This window comes from Cucurbita moschata, unplaced genomic scaffold, assembly GCF_002738365.1.
Source record: "Cucurbita moschata cultivar Rifu unplaced genomic scaffold, Cmos_1.0 Cmo_Scf00013, whole genome shotgun sequence".
In the NCBI taxonomy this organism is placed as follows: domain Eukaryota; kingdom Viridiplantae; phylum Streptophyta; class Magnoliopsida; order Cucurbitales; family Cucurbitaceae; genus Cucurbita; species Cucurbita moschata.
The window spans coordinates 3,807,973-3,818,206 of NW_019268529.1; the positions used below are offsets into that span (position 1 = coordinate 3,807,973).

Sequence of the window (10,234 nt, forward strand, 5' to 3'; positions counted from 1 at the left end):
AATGATAAAAGAGTATTATACATTCAATATAGTCGCAATATCTTCCAAGATAAAAGGAAAAAAGCAATTATAAAAACGTTAAAATTGAAAAAAGAAGAATAATTGAAACATTGATTCTTGAGAAAGTGGATGCGATGGTTATCGCAAGCAACAAATAAGCATCATCAAGTAAGAGAAATAAACTCTCACTCAACTGGAAGAAAATCAAGAAGCTGCCCTTGTTGAATGTACAGAAAGAACAATGATCCTTTGAATAATAAATAATACATCAATATAACCTATGAACATAGATTGAATAAACAAAACAACGAATTTCTAAATAGTAAATAGCGCCCCCATATGAATTATACTATTACACCTACTCTATGTATATGAATAATAATATTACACCTGATCTATGTATATGAATGAATTGAAGAAGCCATACCAGTTAAAACAATCAGAGATATAAATAAGTTGCAGTGTCAGTGGCATTTGCCGAGTCCCTGCTGAGAATTGATCGAGCTTCAACTACTGAACGAGGAGGCTCAATATCTTTTTCTTGCACTGCGTTTCCTTGTAATCGCTGCATTTGGGAAGCAAATGTATCATCCAATATCTACACAGTAAAGGATCGAACCATTGTGAGCTCATGATGATGAATTATGACATGCAGCAATATAACAATATAACCGTTGCCCACCGCTAGCAGATATTGTCCTCTTTGGACTTTCCCTTTCGAACTTCCCCTCAAGTTTTTAAAACGTGTCTGTTAGGGAGAGGTTTCCACACCAAGGGAGAGGTTTTTACACCTTTGTAAGGAATGTTTAGTTCTTCTTTCCAACCAACGTGGGATCTCACAATCCACCCTACCCTCTTTGGGGTCTCAGTGGGATCTCACAATCCACTCTCCTTGGGATCACAGCATTCATGCCGGCCGATTGGTGTCTGACTATAATACCATTCGTAACAGCCCAAGCCTACTGCCAGTAAATATTGTCCTCTTTGGGCTTTCCTTTGGGGCTTCCCTCAAGGTTTTTAAAATGAGAGATTTTCACATCTTTACAAGGAATGTTTACTTCTTCTCTCCAACCAACGTCAGATCTCACAATAAAAATCCTCTGAGAAAAGAGCATTCTTTTGCTTAAAGAATAAAGAATCATGTGGGTGCATTGAAATTTACCCCCAGAGCGTAATATGATCCGTTGTACCATACTCTGTTTTCTTTCCTGCCTTCGAGAAATTTCAAGACGATCTGTTCCAAAATAGCGTGGCTGCCTGTTAGAATGATCTAAATGGGCGGTGGATGGAGGACTATGAGGAAAATTAATGTATTCTCTTGAGTTTACCTGTCCCATACTGTCCCAGAACCCCCGACATATTGCAACAAATATAGGACCTGTAAAGACTTCGTGCAAGTTCGATATGGAATCAATGAGTTGTGCACTTAGCATCTGCATTCTTTCACGAACTTCGTGCTCCCCTTCTTCTTCCCTAGTTCCCTCCAAAATCCTTTTCAGCCTTGTATTACGGTTGGCTTGCATCTGATGGTGAATTCAAAATCATTAATTTTGCAGAATTAAAAATTGTTCCTTCGAACTTAGCTCAAAATGCCGAGGAAGAAAGTTGAAAAATCAGAATAAATTGTATATCATGAGAGAATTATGAAGTGATGTAAGCTTACATTGCACATGAGCTTCCCTACAATTGCTTGCAAGTAGTTTTTGTACTTCGTTCTCAAAAGGACCGTGATTCCATTCATCTGCTCTCCAAACAGTGACCTCTTGTCTCCCACAACAGGCGTATAGGATGCCCACGACTTCAAGATACCTTCAACTCTAATGTGTAAGACATCTAGAATTCTCTTGATGGTATTGAGGAACATTCCCAGCTGTTCAATAATCGTTTCCAAATCGTGAAACATGAAAATATTAAAAATAAGAAAGAAAGGTTAAAATACAAATTTAGTTCCTATGATCGTGATTTTGAGATAGAATTTATTCCTTGTAGTTTTAAAGGCTAGAAACTAGTTCCTGTAGTTTTAAATGCTAATCAGTTATTATGGTTTGATAAAACTTTCATAACTAGTCTCTACCTCAAGTATTATATAGAGTTTTATTAGTTTTAAAATTAATGGAGCCAAATTCTAAGCAAACAAATTTATAATTTAACCACCCAAAAAAAAAAAAAAAAATCAAACTGCAAGTATGATCCAGATATTGCAAAAGTAAATAACGAAATACATGGGGTACAAGGGAAAGACTTACATGATTAGGAACGGAGTACATTGCCATTGACTGTCTTCCTGTTAGCTTCTGAACGTGCATGTTCAGCCTCTTTGGGATGGTATCTTTCAGAGGTGTCAATATATCGTTGTACTGTTTTTCAAGTGCTTTTACTATTGCTCTCTCGACATTTGCAACAGCCTATATAGAACGAGCAAGAGCAGTAAATGTGAAAGAGTATACAGAAAAATAATAGGGAACTGAGAATGCTATAAGGTTGAGCATTGACTCCAATGTCATTATGAGTAAGCGTAGATTACAAATGAAATGGCAGAACGATGGTGACCTCTGATGTGATAACAACGATATTTAGAGTCTTACATGTTCTAAAATCAATGAATATTGAGGCCATCGATTGATCACTACTTCATATTGAACGAGGGAGTCCTTTATTTTCTCGTACATCTCCTCAGCAAAGGGTGAAGTAGAATAATTTGTTGTTACACCAGACCACGGCATCTGTGTTTGTTCAATCGAGAAAATTCGCTTAGAGGCTGATCAACAACTTTTTAGAAAGAATGAATGAGCTGCAATTCTGCTTCATAAAGAGATGGTAGTGATAGAGATCGAACCTTTTCTGCTTTACATATATCCAGCAAAGTTATTTGCATATCCTGTACCCACACCATTATATAGTTATGGAAAAGATTTCTCGAGTCTACGCTACCCTGCACAGAACTGAAGGATTCCTAATGTCAGAAAAAAATCAATTTTCTAACACAATCATCTCATTTTTCCAAACGTACAATGATTTTCAACAGACCTGATATTCCATGATTCAAGGCTTCTTTCGAAATCAGCAGTAGCTACTAAAAGCTCATTTACGAAAGGCAATGGACCAGATGGAGGCCATGCAGAGAGGAATCCTCTAAGCCTGTTGAACAACTCGGTGCTGTAAACGGCGGCGGTGATGTTTGACAAGTCAATCGAACTGAGACAAAATGGTAGCATGAGTCAAGATCTATTCTAAGCACATCCAATCCAAAAATTGTATTTCAATTCTCTATATCCATACTACTAAAAGTACAGTAACAACCATCCTGGTGAAGTTCGTTCAACTTCGTAAAACCTGTGGATTTCATTAATAACTTCCTCTAGCTCGGATATATAACATACCTTGGTAGTATATGCTGATTATGAATTTTGATATCAGCCTGAATCTCACCACCTATATTTTTACATAGCTGTTTCATCTTCAAATATGCCGTGGAGATGGTAATTGGATCCATGGAAAGACCTTCAGCGTTTCCCGAGACAAACTCATCAGTCTCAACCATATGCTTTCGACACCGCTTTTTCGCCGCTCTCTGCAATCATGAGTGCAATATTTGGCTTATTCGTGTAATCAGATAAATCGGAGTAGGAAAATCATCGCTTGTCCAAAATCTCAAGAAAATATAGTTCTATGTGAGCTCAAAAACGGATGATGGCTCACCTGAAAATAGTTTCTCAGCATATTCTGGGCATCTTGAGAAAGTATATCGTGAAGCTGAGTGTAGATTTTCACTGCTGGAGTTAGAGCAGATGCTGCAGAGTCTTCTGCGGGATGACCAAGTAAATCTGCCAATCCCGTAGGGGAGTTTTCATCTAATGACTTGTAGTTCTCAAAAACATTTGCCAACAGGTTCTCAATTTGAGTTTCACAATCCAGTAATATACTTCTCTGGCAAAGAGAATGTACTAATTAGAACCAAGATGCATCATTGGAGCCCCAAATAAGTTTTAATGGCTATTCCTCAAAAGAATAAAGAATTTATTGAGCCTCTAGAGAATATACCATATTGGAGAAGAAAATAGAAAATGGTTGTGTTTGCTTAGTAAGTGATCGTGAAGCCTGTCTATAGGTGAGAATCTATTTCTCTCAAAGCTTCATTTTGAGTAATTTTATGATCTTCTTTAATACATTTTACTAGCTACACTTCTACAAATTACAAACCAAGCTGTGCAAAAATAGTCTCGCCTCTGCTTGAGCCTCCAACGATAAAGGTACATGAACAGCCATTTGATCCCCATCAAAGTCTGCATTAAGTAATCTATTCCTTAAAATTTTCAATTTTCACAAATTCATACAAATTCACACCAAAATTCACACTCATTTTTCTACGAGCCAGAGATGCATCTACTAGGGAGAGGTTTCCACACCCTTATAAGGAATGTTTTGTTTCCCTCTCCAACCAATGTGGGATCTCACAATCCACCCCTTGAGGCCGAGCGTCCTCGCTAGCACACCGTCCGGTGTCTGGATCTGATACTATTTGTAAAGCCCAAGCCCACTGCTAGTTGATATTATCTCATTTGACCCATTATGTATCGCCATCAGCCTCACAGTTTTAAAACGTGTCTACTATGGAGAGGTTTCCGCATCTTTATCAGGAATGCTTCGTTTCCTCTCCAACCAACATGGGATCTCACAGTAGCCCTCATTTTCAGGAGACTCTGGCTATCGTGATTACTCTTATTTGGGTAGCGATATATGGATAAACTTACCTCTTGCCGAGTCAAACTTTTCTCGTTTTTGGCCTTCATTATGGGATCAAGTAATTCATTTACAAGCTCTAAGCAATCTTTAGTTGGAGTAGCCACACTCATGACATGAGAAAGATATCTGATCATAGGGAAGAACTAAAGCAAGTCAAAACACAACAAATGGATTTGCAAGAATATGAATCATTGATGTTCTTCAACTCGCTACACTCTACATATCCGTAATGTCTGTAATACCTGATTCTTGTATATGAGTCAGAAACTCCATAATAGTCTGCAAATTCAGTCAACAACCACTTCCAAAGTCCATCAATCCTTAGATTTCTGGAAGAGAAGTGTTGTGCACGCATTGCAGCCTCTAGCACTAAATCATAGGCAAGAGTTTCCACAACAGGTCCACTCTGTTACGTACGGAACACAAAGGATCAATTAAACCAGCCACCATCTATCTTTTTATCCAAAAACAAATCCCATAATGTAAGGATATGTCCATTAATTTGATACAAAAAAATAATGACTTAAAAATACCTTCATATGATTAGTCTCGTCACTTGTCATTGTATGGACGATAGAAAGCTGAATTTTCCCAACACATTCCTGATCATCATGGTATATAGGCCACCACCGAATCCTATCATTCTGCAAATAAGGGGGGAAAAACTCACTTCAACTATTGATTGGTAACATGCAAAAAATAAAAAATAAAATAATCTTAACGAAAATATAATACTTACGGTGTTACCGATCAAAGATGAAACTGAAATCGTAGTTCGACCTTGGGTAGTTTTTTTGACATCCTGGATTTCTAGTAAAAGGGTATCTCCTGGAGCCTCTGGGAAACTGAAGTCACAATTGCATCATATTCGTGTTCATAACTTACATCTACTAGAAAGAGTAGAATCCTCTCCTTAAGTGGATTGATCTTAATATTAATTCAGAGAAAAGAACATAATATCTTGAGAGCGATGGTTCATACGTGCTCTCTTACATAACAGGTTATGGGTAAAAAATAAATAGTAAAAAACAAAGATCAGAACTTACAAGACATGGTAGTCTCCACTGCCAGGGTGCAAGCAAACAGCAGAATCAGACTCCAGGTCAGAGCCTTCTGTAGCACTCTTCAATTGAAATAAGCACGATAATTGTTCTGCAAAGCAAATGTCACTTTTCCACTATTGAACTGCAAAATGTTCGAAACGCTTTTTCTTGTTTTTGCTTGCATGTTATGCTATCTGAAAGGCACGTTTTTTATTTTATCTTTCGGAAATTACTTGGTGCAAATATTTAAAAGAACCTATCATTTCCTTAACTTGGTGAAAGATTAATCATGTGGATTACCAGGAGCAAAAATAAATTCGGTACAAACTAAACCTTCTGATGTAATTGAGAATGAAGCGTCTTTTAGAGAGTTTATGCCATTTTTCACGACAGTAGAAATATTCCGAATATACTCCACTCCTGTTTGCATATAGATTGAGCCTCTTTGCGAATAGGTATTTATCACTTTCCTCTTTGGAATCAGTCTAAGCTTTTTCACTGCCATCAAAAAATATATCTTGGTCAATCAATGTCGCAACAAAATCTGAAAAGGAGAAAAGTTGTTTCAGTTCTAAGACTAGAGAGAGAGAACCGGCATAGAATTGGTTGTCCTGTGAATTGGAATATGGAAAGAAGAGTCCTCACATGGAAGCAGATTTGTTCATTTTAATAGAATGTTTGACAATGGACATACATACTCAAGTAACCCCCTAGGAAGCTCCTTTGGACAGGGAATTAAACCGAATATATTGTTCAAATAATGGTGAAATCTTCTGAAGAGAATCTGTACCTTCCACTCTTATCTTTCCGACAACTTTCTTCTGGTTCGAAGTTACTACTTGTGCTGAATGCTCAGTGTTTCTCCCCCTTTCGGTCGGTTGTGCGAGCCGAGGTTGCAATAAAAATTTGTGTAGTCTACATAATTGTCAATTCATAGAGAGAACCCATAAGAGATCCAATAAAATCTACCATAAACTTTAAACATGAACAATGTTTAGTCAAAAAGCACAAGAAAGAGGATCTGTACCCAAAAGCATTTCGAAGAATCAAGCACCCATTGCGTAAAAATTCAGGTGAGTATGTGCAGCCTCTTTCCCATGCTTGTAGGCACAACCGAACACAAGCATCATATGCAAGTAGAGTTTGCCAGGCTTGTTGACCACTGCAATTACGGAACTCAAAATGGACAAGAATGGTAAAGATCAGTAATAACCAAAAGTACCTTGAATCAAAATTATAGAAACAACTAATAAATAACTACTTAATTCAATAAAAACCTTGTGTTGTAACAGGATGAAGGTTCTGGATAGTTTGCTTGCAGATGAGAGATATAAGAATCTTTAGTTCCTGTTGAAGTTCTGTTCACCCAAAGAATATAATTAAGATCACAAGAAAAAATTCAAAGCTTCTTTCATGTTAAAGCAGTCCACTGAAAACCACTGAACCTTTCAAAATTTTGGGTGATTCCCGGAGAATAAGCTTTCCAATCTGCATTACATCCATCAAAACCCTCTGTCGCCGGCAATGGGCACCCATTGTCAATTTGATCGACTTCACTTGAACCTTCAGAATCTGATCTAGTTTGACTTCCACATTCTGTGCTCGTGGTTTCACCCCCTCCAACATCACCAATGGGAGGTGCACTGGGGGTTCCGGCCAAATCCTCAAAAAACCTTCCATGGACACCGGGACCCTGCAACAATCAACTCAGTTCAGCTTGAAAATGATAACAGAGAAAATTTGCAGCATATAATGAGAATTATAAAGGATTTGAAGGTCTTACACGAGCACTGTGAAAGTAGACTTCATGCTGGCGCTGATTTCCATAATTAGGAGTAGAAGATTTTTGGGGCAAATTCCTTACACCCAACTTCCCATCAGGAAATCTACTTAAATTAACAGGCACTTCAACCCTGAGATCTTCCTTCAAGTACCGTCGATTAATAGAAGATATACATCGAGTTCCAGATACGGGATTAACCCTAGACTGGTAGCTAAATACATCTTCCTCAATACCCTGCACGACAGGCTTCTCCAAGAAATCCGAATCATGAAATTCCATATCATCATCTTCAGAATAAGCACCATCATCCTCTTCAAACGGAACCGAAGCAATACTTTCATTAACATCAAAATCTCCATCATCGTCATCATCGTCATCCAGGCATGGAGATGCCAAACTATGAGGAGAAAGCAATCCAGAATGGAATTTCAAAGGAGGCAAAACATGAGAAGACATGAATCCAGTGCCATTAAACGCCAACGGAGATTTCGGAAATAGATCGGAGCCGGTTTTCTCGGCAAGAGGAGATCGAATTCTAGTTTCGTCTTCCACAGTTCTATCCGTCCCCTAAGGGGAAACAGCGACGAGATACAAAAATGAATCGAATACTACAAATGAAAAACAGAATGAACTGAATCAAACTGGAGAGAATACCTTTTTAATCCAGGAAATTGCAGTTTCATCGAGGCCATCTGTGAACATCTTGCTCGATGATGAAACCTCAAGCGGAAAGAAGCTTCTGGTACACAAGAGTGAGAGTAGGTGAAAGAGCTGCAAGAGAAGAAGCTAGAAGAGATGAAATGGAGAAGCTCGAAGGTACAGAACAGAGTGGAAGAAAACGATGGTGAAGAAGAAGAAGAAGAAGGAACGCGACAGGGCGGTTAGTTCAGTGCGCCTTTTTTGCCAACGGCTAGTTTCTGGAGTTCATTTAATATATTTTTTTAATATTACAAAAATTCTTTCTTATTTTATTTTAAATATCATATTGGTTACTGTGCCTTCAATTTTGTCAAGTATTTATACTTTCATTTAATTTAACGGTTAATAAAAAAAATTTAGAAATAAAATATATAATTTCAAATTTGTAAAAAAAAAAAAATGAATATAACTAAATTTAAACATTTAATAATACTCACTAAATTATAAGATTAATAATCTTATAATTATTTATTCAAATTGAAATGATACTATATTTATTTCATATGTTGGGTGGATTTTGGTATATTTATTTCATACTTTAGGTATTCAAATTTAATATGTGTCACATAGTTTTGGACTATATTATTGTGTATGTATATACATTTAAACCTACATCATATGCTAGATTTTATTAATTTAATAATATCATTTATATTGAATACAGATTTGAAGTAATTAAATATACAAAGTGTACATGAAATAAATAAGATATACAAAACATAGTATGTATGCTTATTATGATTAATTATATTAATTTAATAATGTCACTTAAATTATTTATAGTATGTGCTTAAAATGCATTATTTTGAGGCAACCTAAAATATGAAAATTTTGGGATTTGGATATTTAATGTAATTTCAAATTATAGAGTTGTAGCATATTTAAAATTAATTCAAATATTGATATGTAATTATTACTAAAATCATTTACTTTTAATGAATAATCTCATTATTCGAAAAAAGAAAAAAAAATGAAATGCAACGACTTCTGCAAATAAATTAAAATATAATATAAATATAGTTTAAAGTCGGTAATAAAATTGACAAAATTGACCAAGATAATAAATAAATTCTTCCATTTCTAAATAATTACACCAAGTAAATTAAAATTATCTAATTTTCATAATACACAAGCCTTCACTGCATTTTCTCATATTCATATATGAACTTAACAATTTCATATATGAACTTAACGATAATAGGCAAGCCTTTACTACCTATTCTCAAATGTCATATACGAACATAACGATATAATATCCATATCCAAGCCTTCACTGCATTTTCTCAGACATCATATACGAACTTAACGATATAACAAACAAGCGTTCACTGCAATTTCTCAGATGTCATATACGAACTTTACGATATAACAAGCAAGCGTTCACTGCAATTTCTCAGATGTCATATACGAACTTTACGATATAACAAGCAAGCGTTCACTGCAATTTCTCAGATGTCATATACGAACTTTACGATATAACAAGAAAGCGTTCACTGCAATTTCTCAGATGTCATATACGAACTTAACGATATACTATGCAATCCTTCATTGCATTTTCTCAAATGTCATATAAGAACTTAACGACTTGCACGTATAGATAAGAAATCAATAATGTCAAAAATATCAAAGGAGAAAGCAAATACAATGAAATGGTATACAAGAATGGAAAAGGTAAAACAATGGTAACAACTTTCAAGTTTCTACTAACAATTTGGTTGGATAGAAGCACTCCATCAAAAATAGATCAATAGCATTAAAAACCCAAGAACATCCCATTTTTTTGGATTTGGTATTGGTGGAGGGCAGATCTTTGCATTCTAAACATAGGTTGGGATTCATAAAACTAGAAATAACTATCCCATCATCTCACTTCACTTCATATAATGTAATGGCTCCAAAGACAAAAAAAAAAAAAAAAAAAAAAAAAAAAAAAAAAAAAAAAAAAAAAAAAAAAAAAAAAAAAAAA

General features: G+C 35.7%; 2 protein-coding genes across 2 annotated transcripts in view; both read right to left on the reverse strand.

Annotated features, from left to right (window-relative positions):
- Positions 1-195: 195 nt before the first annotated feature.
- Positions 196-8,416, reverse strand: LOC111451199. The gene is made up of 22 exons (XM_023091528.1): positions 8,224-8,416; positions 7,570-8,136; positions 7,232-7,479; positions 7,064-7,144; positions 6,814-6,948; positions 6,577-6,701; positions 6,120-6,284; positions 5,790-5,895; positions 5,483-5,588; positions 5,277-5,387; positions 4,986-5,149; positions 4,752-4,869; positions 3,700-3,927; positions 3,381-3,571; positions 3,028-3,195; positions 2,837-2,942; positions 2,586-2,723; positions 2,247-2,405; positions 1,664-1,870; positions 1,329-1,523; positions 1,163-1,234; positions 196-598 (listed from the first exon to the last, which is right to left on the reverse strand). Exons 1-22 carry the CDS (start codon positions 8,269-8,271, stop codon positions 440-442), a joined length of 3,597 nt encoding a protein of 1,198 aa, XP_022947296.1. The 5' UTR covers positions 8,272-8,416; the 3' UTR covers positions 196-439.
- Positions 8,417-9,841: 1,425 nt separating this feature from the next.
- The window catches only part of LOC111451412 (transmembrane 9 superfamily member 12-like), a 3,205-nt gene continuing 2,812 nt past the window's right edge, over positions 9,842-10,234 (reverse strand). The window contains exon 3 of the transcript XR_002711984.1: positions 9,842-10,181. The gene's annotated coding sequence lies outside the window, so the exon portion shown is untranslated. The remainder of the gene's footprint in view (positions 10,182-10,234) is intronic.

What these genes read in the sequence shown, in the direction of transcription:
- LOC111451199 (XM_023091528.1), bottom strand. Translation starts at nt 8,271, where the DNA reads ATGTTCACAGATGGCCTCGATGAAACTGCAATTTCCTGGATTAAAAAG. An exon ending in CGGAAAGATAAGAGTGGAAG is followed by an intron (nt 6,285 to 6,576) that starts GTACAGATTCTC and finishes TTTTGATGGCAG; the next exon opens with TGAAAAAGCTTAGACTGATT. An exon ending in AGTGGAGACTACCATGTCTT is followed by an intron (nt 5,589 to 5,789) that starts GTAAGTTCTGAT and finishes TTGTGACTTCAG; the next exon opens with TTTCCCAGAGGCTCCAGGAG.